General features: G+C 41.3%; 1 protein-coding gene across 3 annotated transcripts in view; it reads right to left on the bottom strand.

The window, feature by feature from the left end:
- The window catches only part of CEP85L (centrosomal protein 85 like), a 240476-nt gene that overhangs the window by 154336 nt on the left and 69146 nt on the right, over positions 1 to 16994 (bottom strand). For all 3 annotated transcript variants that reach the window (XM_023219005.2, XM_023219003.3, XM_031935531.1), the window contains one exon: positions 11846 to 12004. Coding sequence is in view for 2 of the 3 variants with exons in the window: in XM_023219003.3 (XP_023074771.1) it covers positions 11846 to 12004 (159 nt within the window). In the remaining variant the exon portion in view is untranslated. The remainder of the gene's footprint in view (positions 1 to 11845; positions 12005 to 16994) is intronic.

Here is a 16994-nt window from a genome sequence, read left to right as displayed (position 1 = left end):
TGGGGCTCAGTCCATATGAAACGCTGTACGGATGGCCTTTTCTCACAAATGACCTCCTGCTCAATCAGGAAATGGCCGATTTGGTCAAAGATACAACTTCTCTAGCAAAATATCAACAAAACCTTAAAACTTTACCCAAAGAGTGTGACAGGAAAAAAGGAAGAGAGTTGTTCCAACCAGAAGATCTAGTATTGGTCAAGTCCCTCCCCTCTACCTTCCCATCTATGGATCCCTTGTGGGAGAGACCATACTCGGTAATCCTCTCTATCCCCACTGCAGTTAAGGTGGCAGGAGTGGAATCCTGGATGCACCACACCCGAGTTATACCTTGGACACCCCCTGAGGAACTTACCGGACTATCAGCTCAGGAGTCTCAAGATCAGCCAGACCAGCCTTGATACACCTGTGAGCCATTAGAGGCCCTGCTTCTCCTATTTCAGAAGGAAGCACCCCAGGCTAAAAAGACTCCTACAGTTAATCCTAAAGAAGAAAAACTCATCTCTACCTAAAAGAGGATAAGTAGAAAACCTACATGATCTTTGACCTCTCTCCTTGCTCTCTCTAATGGAGTCCTTATACTGTTTCATCACATTAAACAGTATACTAACCATACTCTTTGCAGTAGGATCACATACTGTAGCTCCTGCCAGGACAAAAATCCTGATCACATCAACCTTTTTTCTATCATCCTTCCTTTTAACACAATTCACTCCTTCTTCCCTCCTCCTTTCCACTACTGCTCCACCTACAGAGCGCCATGACTCCCTTTAGAAGGATCTCCTCTAAGCTTCTTTTAACTCTCCTAATACTAAGTATTCTTTCTGCCACCTCTTCATCCCTCCCCTGCTGCACTTGCTTCTCTAATGCATGCTCTCCTCCCCTTCCCAGAAACACTGATGCAGTCAACTTCGAAAGGATGTTCTTTAAAACTAAATCAGGCTTCACTACCCACACCTATATGAGAAAGGAATGTTATAGTGTTGCTTCTCTCTGCTCCCACAATGGCCGTACATACCACCAAGGAAAAATGACCCCGTCCAACTGTCCCGATGCCATAGGGACCACCCAGTGTTGGACACATTACACCAGTGTGGGTATAACTGATGAAGGAGGTGTCCAGGATAAAGCCAAAAAACATGTCCAACAAGTAATTAAAAACTTGGTCCAACCATCTAACACTCCAAGTCCACATAAGAAACTAGACCCTTCCAGGTTACAAAAGACTCTTGACTCTCATTCCCATCTCTGCAGTCTATATAACACCACACTCGCAGGAATGCAGGAGGCCTCTCCTGACAATCCAATCAACTATTGGATGTGTCTTCCCTTGCATTTCCAACCATATGTTCCCAGTAGTCCCTGTCCCAGGACATTGGGACCTATCCACCTTAGTCCTAAACACCACCGGGATAACTGGCTCCCTAGTCACCAATCTGCCAGCCACACAAGGCCTCAAATCTCACATGTATAAATTTCAGCGTGCCTCCAAATAGAAACATCACCAATGTCAATCCTGGATACTGGTTACCTCAGGTTTCACCTAACTCCAGACATCTTTTTCATCTGTGCTAACACAGCTTATTGATGTCTAAATGGCACCCCAAAAGAGTTATGCTTTCTCTCATTTCCAGCACCCCCCATGTCCATTTACACTGAAGAAGAGTTGCAAAGTCTCCTTATACCCCAGTCCCACCAAGCACAAGCTCCTATTCTCCCTTTTATGGTAGGAGCCAGAATATTGGGCAGGCTTGGGACTGGAATTGGAGGTATAACCTCCTTCATCCAATTCTATTATAAAGTATCACAAGAATTAAATGATGATATGGAACGGATTGCTAACTCCCTGATGACCCTACAAAGCCACTTAATTCTCTAACTGAGGTGGCCCTCCAAAAACGAAGGGCCCCAGATTTATTAACAGCTAAAACAGGAAGAACTTGCCTCTTCTTAGGGTAAGAACGTTGCTACTTCATCAACTAGTCAGGAATTATTGCCAAAAAGGTCCAGGAGCCAAGGGAATGAATAGAACGTAGAAAGAAAAGAGTTTCAACTCTCAGGACCCTGGAGTATATTTAACCAGTGAGTATCTTGACTTCTCCCCTTTCTAGGCCCTGTAACAGCCATCTTGCTATTACTCGCCTTTGGGCCCTATATTTTTAACCTCCTTGTCAACTTTGTTTCCTCCAGGATCAAGGCCATCAAGCTACAAATGGCCTTACAAATGGAACCTCAAATGAGTTTAACTCACAGCTTCTACCAAGGACCCTTGGATCAACCCACTGGTCTCTTGACTGGCCTAGAAAGTTCCCCTCTGGAGGATAATACAACAGGGCCCCATCTTTACCCCTAACCAGCAGGAAGTAGCTAGAACAGTCATCGCCCAGTTCCCAATAGCAGTTGGGGTGTCCTGTTTAGAGCGGGGACTGAGAGGCAATGCCAGCTGGGCTTCCTGGGTCGAGTAGGGGCTTGGAAAGCTGTAAACTCACTCATTTGCTGTATCAGGACTTACTTCGTGTCTGGATAAATAACACTGAGGATATATGCTTAAAATATTCCTAACATGAGGATTTGCTTATGTACTTTCTTCCCCAAGAAAGCTATAAACAGCGACAATTTTAGCTGTAAGTTTTCCTATGTGCCCCACCACCGAAACCAGTTAAAGAAAAGATTAACTGCCCATTTTTCTGTGATCAGTGGACCCGATTCCTCATAATCACAGTTTGTAAGTTCTATAAGATCCTGTTTTTCTTGCTGTGCAGCTGCAAGGACATAGAACAGGTAAGCATAAGTCGCAATTTCAGTTTTTCTCAAAATCTAAGGCACGTCACAAAATAATTTACTGCCTTTGTTTCTCGATCCTGTAACATGCTTCCCGCCTCAGGTATCTCCTGCCTTAAAGAGTTTAAAAGGCAATCATCCAAGTTAGCAGTGGCAACCCATTCAGGACCCCTTCCACGGTGTGGAAGCTTTGTACTTTCACTCTGCTCAATAAAACCTACAACTCTCTCTCTCTCAGTCCCAGTCTCTGTCACTCGCTGCAGTCAGCCACCACACCAGTTGTTTGGTGTGCCTAGACGAAGAACCTTGGGTGTTACAAAAGGATAAAAAGACAAGCTAGAGAGTGGAAGAAAATATTTGCAAACAACTTATCCAACAAAGCAGTAGTATCTAAAATATATAGAGAACTCTCAAATGCAACAGTAAAGAAGAAAACTTCCGGATACAGTGGCTCATGTCTGTAATCCCAGCACTTTGAGAGGCCAAGGTGGGTGGATTACTTGAGGCCAGGAGTTCAAGAACAACCTGGCCAAAAGGTGAAACCCCATCTCTACTAAAAATTAGCCAGGCATGGTGGCAGGTGCCTGTAATCCCAGCTACTCACGAGGCTGAGGCAGGAGAATCACTTGAACCTGGGAGGTGGAGGTTACAGTGAGCCAAGATCCCGCCACTGCACTCTTGCCTGGGTGACAGAGCAAGACTCCATCTCAAAAAAAAAAAAAGAAAAGAAAAGAAACAATACAATCAGAACATGGGTAAAAGGCATGAAGAGACATTTCATGATTGAAGAAATTTTCTTCATTTCTTCATGATTTGAAGAAAACAGGTAGGAAAATAAGCATATGAAAAATTGGTCAATTTACAGGGATTAACACCTGGTTTTCAGGCCAGCATGTGAGAAGCTTGAAAGTCATCATCTAACTAGTAAAAAGCTAAACAAAGTGAAAAAGCAACAACTCTTCTTAAATCCCAAAGAGAACTGAGATCACAGTACAAACAGCTGCCCCCAAAACAGAAGAAAGCAACTAGGCAAATGTACATAATACAATTACTAGAGCTTGAAACTTGTGTGGGACACACGACCCGGCTGGCAAAACTTGAATTATAATTAATTGCTAGAGGCTGAGTATGAAGAAGTCTGAGGTTAAAAATTCTAAAATGACCCGTCAAAAGGCTACCACACTTTCATGAGTTTTACTTCCAGGAGTTTGACCTGGTTCTCACAGCAAATACCAGAGAAAAATCCCCTCATGACTCCGGAAAAGGGAAGATAAAAGGGGCCATTTTGAAATACACCAGAGCACTCTGTTCTTAATAAGGCCTGCCCTCAGGAGAAACTATTTAACCAGAGCCTAACCTCTTTGTAGTTTCAACAGAGCCTAACTTACCTTGGGGAAGAGAAATAACAAACTCCAGTCAATTCTAGCCTTCCGGGTGGTTAAAGGGAAATACCCAACTAAAGCTCCCTGTAGCCATTCTGTCCCACTCAAGTTAGTAAAACCAGAAAAAAACTGAGAAGCATTTGTGAAGTTAAAGCCCAGGGGCACCAACTCACTAAAACACTGAGGCCAAATCATAGTGTTTGGACGAACGGAGGCAGGATGGCGCACTTCCGGGCTCTTTATCACCAGCTTTTCCCGCGCGGGAAAGTGCAGCCGGCGCCCGGGAAGGTGCAGATCAACTGGGCATGCACCAGGTGACGTCAATCCGAAGAGACCAAGATTTACCTGGTCGCACCTGCGGAACGCCCCCGACACGCCCGTGCCCCGCCTATTGCCCTCCCACTCCTAGAAAAGCTGCTCTCGGCCATTGAGCCACGCGGCCTTCTCACAGCCCCCACTCCTGTCGGGACGTCGGGACTGTGGGAACTCCGTTGGAGAGCCCCACCGGGGGACTCTGCCGGCCTTCTTTGCCGGAGGCCGACAGACTTCTTCTCCACACCTTAGGTTACCAAAATAAACTTGCAGTTTTGCTCCTACACTTGCCTACCCGCTGGTTCTTTTGTGCTCGCTCTGCTGGTCTTAGAAAAACAAATCAGTTGGTGCCGAAGACCCGGGAGGAGACCCCTCCTCAGGCCTCTAGGGGTTGAGGAACCTCCTCCTGCTCCCACGCCGCAGACGGACCAGGACCTGAGACCCGCTTCCCTCACTCTCACGGCCTCTCTGGGGTAAGTGCCCTTGTGTCCTCTTTACCTCCCTCGGCCAAAAATCCTGCGCGGGTCCGAGGCCCACTTTTGAGCCACCAAGTGGCTCGGGAGACCCATTCAGGACGGAGACGTCCGCCTGAAGGTAATCTCCACTTTGGCTCCATGAGCCTCCAGTCTGTCTCTGCTGGTTCCAAAGGACGCTGTGAAGCCAGGCAGAGATCCACTTCCATTTCCATTTTGTCCATTGTGTAAGTAAAGAGGAAACAAACGGGAAACCCCCCCAGTCCAAATTTCCAAAGAGCACCCCCTTAGGGTGCCTCCTAGCCAATTTAAAAACCTTACAGCTTGAACAAGACCTTAGGAGGAAGCGGTTAATTTTCCTTTCCACTGTGGCGTGATCAACCTCAGCAATTTCTGCCAGCGGCTAGGCAAGTGGTCTGAAATTAATTACGTACAAGGCTTTTGGGCCTTAAGCTCTCGTCCCTATACTCCTCCTTCTCTCCACCCCCCTCCCTTCCTGCCCAGACTCCTCCTCCTCCCCCCATCCAGACTCCTCCTTCCTCCTCCTTATCTACTAGTAATCCACTCGGTCCCGTGCCTCCTTCAGGGCCCCCAACTGGCTGTCTTGAGTCCCCTATCTCTGCCCACACCCTCCTACAGTGTTAGCGCCTTTGCAAGAGGTAGCTGGGGCGGAGGGGGTAGTCAGAGTACATGTCCCTTTTTCATTGGCCGATCTTTCCAAAATTGAGAAGCATTTAGGTGATTTCTCAGCTAATCCTACCATATACATAAAGGAATTTAGACACCTTTGTCAGGCCTATGACTTAACTTGGTATGATCTCCAGGTTATCCTAACCTCTACCCTAAACTGACTGAGGTTCTAACCCAATATACCCGGTTAGATCCAGCCTCCCCCACAGGGGCCACCATTTTGGTGTCTTATTTCATTTCTCAATCAGCTCCTGACATTCGTAAAAAACTTCAAAAGGTAGAGGATGGTCCTCAGACACCAATACAAGACCTAGTTAAATTAGCCTTTAAGGTCTATAACTCCAGAGAGGAGACGGCAGGCTCGCCTCAAACAGAAGGCCCAGCTCCTAGCAGCGGCTTTACAGCCCAGTCATAACCCCAGACCAGAGAGCACACACCCCACAGACTCCAAGGCCACGAAAGGAGCCTGCTATAAGTGTGGCAAGGCAGGACACTATGCCAACAGGTGTCCACAAGGTCCCCGAGCCCCAACGCAGCCTTGCTATAAGTGCAAGGCATCAGGACATTAGGCCAGTGAATGTCCTAACCCTTGTCCACCAGCAACCCCCTGCCCTGCTTGCCAGCAGGGAGGAAACTGGAAGTCTGATTGCCCCACCCTGAGAACAGGTGCTGCGCCTCCACGTGACCCCCTTTCCCAGGATCCTGGGAGCTCCTTCCAGCTCCTACATCTGGACGACGACAACTGAAGGTGCCGAGAGTTGGGGACCTCCATCACCCTCGCCGAGCCACAGGTAACTCTCCTGGTAGCGGGTAAGACAATTAATTTTTTAATTGACAGCGAGGCTACCTATTCTGTTTTGCCGTCCTTCTCTGGACCTAGCCTTCCATCCAATATCTCTGTAGTAGGAGTAAGCGGAAAGCCATCCACTCCATGAAAAACTCCACTCCTTAATTGCTGCCTGGCCAACAACTACTTTGCGCACTCGTTCCTCATTCCCAGCTAAAAAGGGCCCCTACCAAAAGCAATCAGTGGAAATCAGTTTGGCTTTCCCCCACTCGCCTCAAACTTACTAAATTTTCTTAACTATCTCATACTCCCCAACCTTGCCGGGACCTTCCTTCTGGGTTTTGCCCATATTCCAACAAATGCTTCCATTCCTCATTCCTATACTAATACTGTGCCTTATTTTATTTTTCATCCGTGCGTCCAAATACCAACCATGGGCCCCGACCTTAACGACGCCCCTTAACAGCAGGAAGTAGCCAGACAGACCACAGCGCCCCTTTATCACTATTATCAATAAAAGGTTGGACTGTTTGGACAAACAGAGGCAAGATGGTGCACTTCTGGGTTCTTTATCACCAGCTTTTCCCGCGCGAGCGAAAATGCAGCCGGCGCCCGGGAAGGTGCAGATCAACTGGGCATGCGCCAGGTGACGTCAATCCGAAGAGACCAAGATTTACCTGGTCGTACCTGTGGAACGCCCCCGACACGCCCATGCCCCGCCTATTGCCCTCCCACTCCTAGAAAAGCTGCTCTCGGCCATTGAGCCACGCGGCCTTCTCACAGCCCCACTCCTGTCGGGACGTCGGGACTGTGGGAACTCCGTTGGAGAGCCCCACCGGGGGACTCTGCCGGCCTTCTTTGCCGGAGGCCGACAGACTTCTTCTCCACACCTTAGGTTACCAAAATAAACTTGCAGTTTTGCTCCTACACCTGCCTACCCGCTGGTTCTTTTGTGCTCGCTCTGCTGGTCTTAGAAAAACAAATCACATAGGACACTTCCCCTCCCCACACATCTTACCATTACATTACTAAAGGTCTGTTCACCAGTTTCTTTTACCCAGTATATCACAATCAGCTTTCAAAAAATAAAAAGTACAAGGCATACTTTAGGGCAAAAAAAAGAAAATAGTTTGAAGAAATAGAGCAAGCTTCAGGACTAGACTCAAATATGGCAAGAATGTTGGAATTACTAGACCGGGAATTTAAAACAACTATGATAAATAAGGTAAAGGTTCTAACTGAAAAAGTAGACATCATCCAAGAACAGACGGATAATGTCAGCAGAGGGATAAAAATTCCAAGAATCAAAAAGAAATGCTACAGAACGAAAATACTCTAACAGAAATGAAGAATGCCTTTAATGGGCTCATTAGTAGACTGGACTCAGCACAGAAATCTCTGAGCTTGAAGATGTGTCAACAGAAACTCTTAAAACTGAAAATAAAGAGAAAAAAGGCTGGCAAAAATGGAAAATAATTATTTAAAAAAGAAAAAAAAAAAAAAAGAAGAAGAAAGCAGAGGCTGCAGTCAGCCAAGATCACACTGCTACACTCCAGCCTGGGCAACAGAGCAAGACTCCATCTCAAAAAAAAAAAAAAATTATATTATATCCAAGAATTGTGAGACAACTACAAAAGGTATGCCTTACACCCTTCACAAAATTTAACTCAAAACATATCACAAACCTAAATGTAAAACACAAAACTATAAAACTCTCAGAAAATAACATAATAGAAAACCTAGATGGCACTGGTTATGGCAATGATTTTTTAGATAAAACAACGGCACAATCCGTGAAAGAAACAACTGATAAGCTTAACTTCATTAAAATAGAAAACATCTGCTCTGCAAAAGACAATGCCAAGAGAATAAGACAAGCCACAGAATGAGAGAAAATACAGTAGGCCCTCCATATTCGCAGGTTCCACATCTGCAGACTCAACCAACAACAGATCAAAAATATTAACAATAAAAATAATCAAACTTTAAAAACAATATAGTATAGCAACTATTTACACAGCACTTACATTGTATTCGGTATTGTAAGGAATCTAGAGATGATTTAAAGTATACAGAAGAAGTGTGTAGATTATATGTAAATACTACACTATCGTATATAAAGGATATAAAGGACTTCAGCATCCTCAGATTTTGGTATCAGGCGTCCTGGAACCAAGCCTCCACAATACCAAAGGATGTCTTTATTTGCAAAAGACATGTTCGATAAAGGCCTGTCATCCAAATATACAAAGAACTCTAAACTCAACAATAAGAAAACAAACAACCCAATTAAGAAATGGACTTTATAAAGACCTTTACAGAGACCTCATCAAAGATGATATACAGGCAGCAAACAAGCATATGAAAAGGTGTTCCACCTCATACATCATCAGGAAAATGCAAATTAAAACAACAAAATACTACACACGTATTAGAAAGGCAAAATCCAGAACACTGACACCACCAAATGCTAAGTAGGATGTGGAGCAACAGAACCTTCATGTATTGCTGGAATGCAAAATGGTACAGCCTCTTTGGAAGAAAGTTTGGCAGTATTTTTACAAAACTAAATATACAAAATTAAATACATACAAAACTAAATATACTCTTACCACATGATCCCACGATTGAGCTCCTAAGTATTTAGGCAAGGGAGTTGGGGACCAAAATAAAAGTCCTAAACCCTTCCAACAGACTACTGGACCCTCCTTTGGCTAAAAGATCCCAAAATTTTAAGTTAGCAGCCATGGCAAGACAGAAGGCTGTTCATGATCCATTTGCTTCCAACCCTCTCCCCCTTTCTAATAATCACTGGATGTTCTCAAAAGCCAGCGTGAGAAAACAAAAGTCCAAAAGACCCCTTCGTTCAAGTCATCTAAACACACCCCTCTCCTGTTTTTACAGTTTCAACATGACAACTATTTAAGGCCACAAAGATTTTCTTATTGATAAATGACTTTTGGAAAGGACTGTGGTTCTGGCCAGTCACCTGAGGATGCACAGTTTACAGACTTCTTCCCTACATTTCACCTTTTACATATAGAACCTAATTACAATGCATTTAAATATTAAATCTCCACCCCAAAGTGATTATGGGAGGTATGTTACATACATGCGTAAACCTAAAACACATGTGTGTGGATCTCCTTCATGAATATTCATGGCTCCTTCCGTAACCTGTTGAATATAGCTGTCTGCCTGGCCAATCATCAGCATAAATTCCTATCTTAAACCCTTACCCCACCCAATTCCACCCTGCCTGGAAATGCCTATCTCTCAGCTTCTGCTGAGACTATGCCTCCCTGTCTGTCAGAATGGCCTACACAGACTGCAAACCTTTGTGAGAAATGAAGCTCTCCTTTCCAAATCTATAAACCTCATCACTCTTCAGCTGACAGAGTTGAAAGCTGACGTCCACACAAAAACCTACACACGGCTGTTTACAGCAACTTTCCTAATAATTGCCAAAACCTGGAAACAACCAAGATGTCCTTCGGTAGGTGAATGTTGATAAACTGTGGTACATCCAGACAATGGGATATTATTCAGCACTAAAAACAAATGAGCCATCAAGCCATGAAAAGACATGGAGAAACTTAAATGCATATTACTAAGTGAGTAAAGCCAAATCCACAGAATATACAACACCAAGAATCAACCCTAATGCAAGGGTCCCCAAATCCCAGGCCACAAACCAGCACCGGTCAGTGGCCTGTTGGGAGCCCGGCTGCACAGCAGGAGGTGAGCGGCTGCAGGTGAGTGAGGGGAGCTGAGCACCACCTCCTGTCAGATCAACAGTGGCATTAAATTCTCATAGAAGCGAGAACCCTACGGTGAACTGCACATGCAAGGGATGTAGGTTGTGTACTCCTTATGAGAATCTAATGATAAATATAATGCAGTGCACTTGAATCATCCCAAAACCATCCACCCTATCCACCCTGGTCCATGGAAAAACTATCTTCTACCAAACCACACCCTGGTGCCAAAAAGATTGGGGACTGATACCCTAATGCCTGAACACTGGGTGATAACAGTGTGTCCATGTAGATTCATCAATTGTAACAAATACACTATACTAGTAGGAGATGATGATATTAGAGGAGGCTGTCCATGTGTAGGGACAAGAGATACATGGGAAATCTCTGTACCTCCCAAGAATTTTCCTGCTGCTCTAAAAAAACTGCTCTAAAAAAGAAAGTGTATTTTTTAAAATGAGACATCACTACCACAAGGAGATACCATTATACTGTCAAAATGGCTACATTGTTTTACACCAAGTGGTAGCAAGGATAAAAAGAAAACTAGATCACTTATACATACATTGCTAATGGAAATGGTACAGTCACTCTAGAAAACTGTGTGACAGTTTCTTTAAAACCTAAATATGCAACTACTACACAATCCAGCAACTGCACTCCTGGGCATCTACTCACCCAAAGAAATGAAGACATATGTTCACACAAAAACCTATACCTACATGTTTATAGCAACTTTATTCATAATAGTCAAAAACTGAAAACATCCCAAATGTTCTTCAATAGGTAAATGGTTAAACAAAGTGGATTCTCTCCAATACCACCATTACTGAATGCTACTCATCAATAAAAAGGAATGGACTGTTGGCACATGTGACAACTGGATGAAAATCCAGAGAAGCCAATGTCAAAGGTTACATATTGTTATGATTTCATTTATAAAGTATTCTTGAAAAACAAAACTATAGAAATGGACAGTAAGTGGCTTCTAAAAGTTAAGAGATAAAGGAGATGGGGCAGAGAGAGAAGTGGGTGTGGGAAACATGAGGTATCTGGAAATGTTCTGAATCTTGGCTCTATCAATGTCAATACCTTGGTTACAACACAATTATTTCTTAAAACTGCAAGTAAATCTATAATTATCTCAAAATAAGAAGTTTAGTTAAAAAGATGAAGGAAAAACTCTAATATGACTAGAGGGCCATTTTTTTTTTTTTTTTCTGAGACAGAGTCTCGCTCTGTTGCCCAGGCTGGAGTGCAGTGGGGCGATCTCAGCTCACTGCAAGCTCCGCCTCCCGGGTTCATGCCATTTTTCTGCCTCAGCCTCCTGAGTAGATGGGACTACCGGCGCCCACCACCAAGCCCAGTTAAATTTTTTTTTTTTTGTCTTTTTCATAGAGACAGGGTTTCACCATGTTAGACAGGATGGTCTCGATCTCCTGACGTCGTGATCCACCCGCCTCGGCCTCCCAAAGTGCTGGGATTATAGGCGTGAGCCAAGTAGAGGGACAATTTTTTTATTTGATATATAATAACACTGAACATTATTAAATATTCAAACACTATAATTTTCAGTATGAAACAATAAAACATATCCCCTGAATATTCTTGTACCACAACCACTCTTCAAAGATTCACATATAAACAATAAGAATTTTAGCTCACCTTCCACGCTATCAGAACAGGAAGTTCCAATGCCAGTGTCTCCACTGTCAGAAGCTATACTGTGTCTCCTGATATGGTTATTTCGATGGTTAGATGGAACAGTTGTGGCCTGCCACAATGATTCATTACCAGGTAGCCATGCTGATGAATAATCTGGGCCTAAAAAGGGAAATATGTAACAGTTAACACATATATCTGAATAGGCAGAAGATTTTTTTTTTACCTTGTGGAAAATACACAAGGGTATAAAAGGTATAAAATGTTCTTTTCTGTCCAAAATAATTTAAAATGATCAACAAAATTAACCAAATAAACGTATATATCACACTTATAGTGTGATTACATAAGCTTTTTCTAGCTGAAGAACTCTGTTTTCTGCTTCTCGGCATTAAACTTTTAAAGATGTACTGCTGTGTTATTAAAAATGTTGAAACTATCCACTTATCTTCAAATGTCAGTACTCTGCTCTAGAATAATTGATAGGGAGGCATCTGTGATTCCACATACATGCATTAGCTGAGAATAATCAGGGCTCAGGAAAAATTCAATAATAATGCATGATAATATAAATAGGATATCCACATGGAATATGAAAACAATCCATTTTTTTCTACTATCTACTAAATGTTTTCTACAATCACTTAAAATTTTTAATTATTTTACATTATTTTATTTGAATTATTTCCTTAATTATTTTTTAATAAGTTTAATAGCACAGCATTTTCCCATTCTTAGCTTGATTTGTCCTTTTAATTTAAATATTTTTAGCTAATTTAAGGTTTTTCAATGTTCTTTCAATGTTTATTTTCACTTACCCATTTTTACTTAACTTTTATTTGACTTTTTCTGTTTTACCCATCACTTATTTTATTGTCTAGTACAGTGCTACTCAAAGGATATCCATGGACCAGTGCCTATCTGTACTATCTGTTACAAGTGAGATGCAGAAATAAATAAGCATCTAGAAATTGTTACTGTACTATAATTAGAAAGATAAATTTTTAACTTGTTAAACTTTATATAAAACCTGTAGAAGCACAAATCTTTACTAACGCCTAACACAGTGAGTCTCAATTTGGGGCTTACAGAATTATTCATAAAAAGTTAAATAGTTCCCCACATGAATTTTAGGCTTTCATTTCAATGACAGTTCTTAAAAAATTAATAAGCACATTACAGATTATCTGAATAGCCACCTTAACACATTATTTCCACAAAATTTCAATGTTCCTATATCTGTATAGCAACCTTAAAAAGATTTATCACGTAATTCAATGTCCCCATCTGTGTTTTACGGTTGAAATAGCAGTTGCTTCTAAGTAAAGAGCAAATGACATCACTGGGTATTTACCATTATTTGAAACAAGATCGCTTTACAGAATTATTCCATGATACCCTATTGAAACCGGCATGCGAAGAATGCCTTCTGGCAGTTTAAACATAAGGGTAACAAAACAACAAACATGCATACAATTAATTATACCAGTTTTTTTTTAACCACACTTTGAGGAATAGTTGTTCTCTATGTTAATATTAAAATCAAAACATATTAACAAATTAATAAAACCAGACCTAAAGCTACTTCTATCATACTAAGCTCAACATTAATGATTCATTTTTAATAAAACACTGTCACATTATTATTTTAAAGTTTTATTTAAATGCAATTTATCACTTAAATTTAGACGTATATACTTTACAGACGTATAAAGTACCTAAGCAGCCTTAAAAGCCTTATACATGTAAATTAACAAATCAAAATTGACAAATATTGTCCAAAGAGACACTTTTACCAGCTTTGAAGTCCAGAACAACCACTTAAAGCTTTGTAGATTCTAGACTTCTCTCAGAATGAGACTTCAATTCAAGTGATTCGACGCTCACATTAAAGCACCAGAAGAAGGCATTCTGTCACCAGATCTATTCTAATTCTGATCTGTGGTCTCTAATCTATACCAAAATGTTTTTTTCAATCAGGTAACATCCCATCTAAAAGAGCTCAAAGTCCTGCCTAAACCATTATCAAAAATGGCAACCAGCCTAGTCTCACAAGTGCAAACCTATTAGCTGGATAATCTTTTTTTTTAAGAATACCCACCAAATAGCATAAATTGGCTGGAACTTTATGTAAATGAAAAATAAATATAAGAAAAGATACCAAATCTCACTAATAGTGGGAGAAGCGAAAAAGACAATAAATTTTCTGGATTTTTAAAACTATCAAGTTGACAAATGAAAGACTAGTGTCAACCAAGTGAGGGGAATGTTCATATATTTTTGTGGCCTTGCAAATTGGTACAACCTTTCTAAAGGACAAACTGGAAAGTGGTATCTAAATTTCAACATAGACATGACCTTCTACTGAGAATTTATCCTAAGGAAATATCAGACAAGTACAAATAAACATGAGTATAAGGACATTCCTGACAGCACTGCTTAAAGTAAGTAAATGCCTATGAACAAAATATATACTGTAAATTAGCTGATAATGTTTAAGTGGTAAAAATGATTTTATCAACCTATTTTTTAACACGGAAGAACGTCCAAAATACATTAAGTGTGTATGGAAGAGAAGCATTTTACATAGCTATATACATAATACGATTCCACAGCTGGAGAAGAGTTTGTACATTTACATACACGGAAGAAGCTTTCGGGAGCTCTGTATCTAAATGCTAACTAACACTGACTATGTTTTACTAAAGGAAGAAATATATTACAGGAACATTTACTCCATCTTTGGTTACTATTATATTCATTCTACCAGTTTATGTGGGGAAAGGCTGAAAATTACGTATACTGATTTGCAGATTACATCAACATTTGATTCTGAGATTAGAAACCAGCTATAGATCAAGATACATAAATTCAGATTCCTAGTAACAATTTTTACAAAAGCTGCATAAAATGGCTAAAATTAAAACTCTTGCTTTTAGGCAATATAACTATTTTGAGAAGTACAAAGTCACACTTCATTAAAGCCCACAACATACCTCCACCCTATTTATTGCTGACAAGTCTTGGCCAATAAGCAATCTGTACATTAAAAGGAAATAATCAGTCTCTCTCCACTCACTCATTCACTCCAGTAATGGGAAGGAAAGCCCCACTGTATATACTAATGCTATGGTGTTATTATCACGTTAGAATAACCTTCAATCATTAGTCTTGTATAATCAACTATTGCCAGAAAAACAGTTCAACAAAATCCTTTTCTGTCAAGAGCCAAATAGTAAATATTTTCAGTTTTGTAGGTCACTCAATCTCAGTCTCAACTAGCCAGTTCTGCCACTGTAGTCTAAGCCAGCTGTAGACAATAAAACAGATGTGGCTATGTTGTAACAAACTTGATTTACAAAAACAGGTGACAAGTCAGCTGTAACCTGGGGACCAGTTTGCAGACTCCTGAGATGTAGGGTAAAAAATCATTCTAACTGAAAATTTCCCTAAAATTCAACTGATTCATAATAAGTAACTCCAGCCATCCTTTATTTGGAAGAAAAGTAAGCTCATCCTAGATGACATATCAGTAAGCCAGGCTGCTCAGAATCTGACAATTCATGAAAGCACTACTAAGATTTTTGAAGGATTACAAAGACAAATAAATGTCAACAAGTGTTTTAGGTTTCTTTTTCCAGAATAAGTGATCTCAGTGTATCCATATGGTATGGAACTCTTGGACAGTGTCGAATACGTGTGATGGTTAATTTTACATGACAACTTGACTGGACCTTGGGGTGCCCAGATGTGCAGTCAGACATTACTTCCGTGAAGGTGTCTGGATGAGCTCAATATTCAAATTGGTCGACTGGATAAGGCAGACTGCCCTGCACAATGTGGGTGGGCTTCACTGAATCAGCTGAAGGCCTGACCAGAACAAAAAAGCTAACCATCCCCTAAGCAAAAGAGAATTCTTCTTGCCTGATCCCCTTTGACTAAAACACTGGCTTTTTCCTACCTTCAACCTTGAACTGATCTCTTCCTGGCGCCTGAGCCTACCAACCTTCAGACTGGAACTATGCTATCAACAATCCCAGGTCTCCAGCTTGCCAAATCACCTCACAGATCTCGGGACTTCTCAGCCACCATCATCTCATGAGCCGATTCTTAATTAATTAAATAAATCCTATTGGCTCTGTTTCTCTGGACAACTTGAATACAATATTGGGAAAACTAGAAAAAATCTAATTTTGTCTACAGATGTGAAAGTGGGGACAGTCTTCTATTTAGCAAAGAACAATAGTTGTAATCTTCAATTTCCATCACAGTATCTCAGTATCATCTACTCGATAAGATACCTATTCCACAGATTTCCAAAGCACATCAGTACAGTCTCAACTATCTGGTATCTAGCTCTTACACAAAAAAAGCTATGAGAAATGACAGGGAAAATGATCTAAGACATGCTATCATTCCACCCCTCTAGAAACTCTAAATTCTATCTTTGAATCACGGAACAGTACATACTTAGAGCCTTTTTATTTAGCAACTCAGAGAAATGGTCTTCCTAAAATTTCCTTCAGTGCACTGCCACCTGATAAACTTGAACCTCAGATTTTTACAGAAGGACACCAAAAGTAAGCAACCACATAAACCATCAGATTGTTGTCTAGGCCAGGCAGGGTGGCTCACACCTGTCATCCCAGCACTTTGGGAGGCCAACGCAGGCAGATAGCTCGAGTTCAAGAGTTTAAGACCAGCCTAGGAAACATGGCAAAAGCCCATCTCTACAAAAGAAAAAATATACATACAAAAAAATGTTTGCCTGTGTGCATGGTGGCACGTGCCTGTAGTCTCAGCTACTTGGGAGGCTAAGCTACTTGAACCTGGGAGGTTGAGGCTGCAGTAAGCCGAGATCATGCCACCACGCTCCAGCCTGGGTAATAAAGCAAGACTCCGTCTCAAAAAAAAAAAGTTGTCTATATATTTAAAAAATTAAAGGTAAACACTAAAAATACTTGCAGATATGGTACTAATGCATAATTATAAAGAGATCATAAGCAAACTAAAAAATAAATAAATAAATACTAAATGAGTTTAGTCTAAACGGACAAAGGACAAACCCCAAAGGGAAAAACACAAATAAATAAAAATCTCTGAAACATAATCCAAGCCCACTGGTAAACAAGCAGTATCAAATTCGGAAGAC

This window comes from Piliocolobus tephrosceles, chromosome 5 (genome assembly GCF_002776525.5).
Source record: "Piliocolobus tephrosceles isolate RC106 chromosome 5, ASM277652v3, whole genome shotgun sequence".
NCBI classification, from domain to species: Eukaryota; Metazoa; Chordata; class Mammalia; order Primates; family Cercopithecidae; genus Piliocolobus; species Piliocolobus tephrosceles.
The sequence above is the reverse complement of the archived record's forward strand: the minus strand, read 5'-3'. Positions and strand labels throughout refer to the sequence as shown.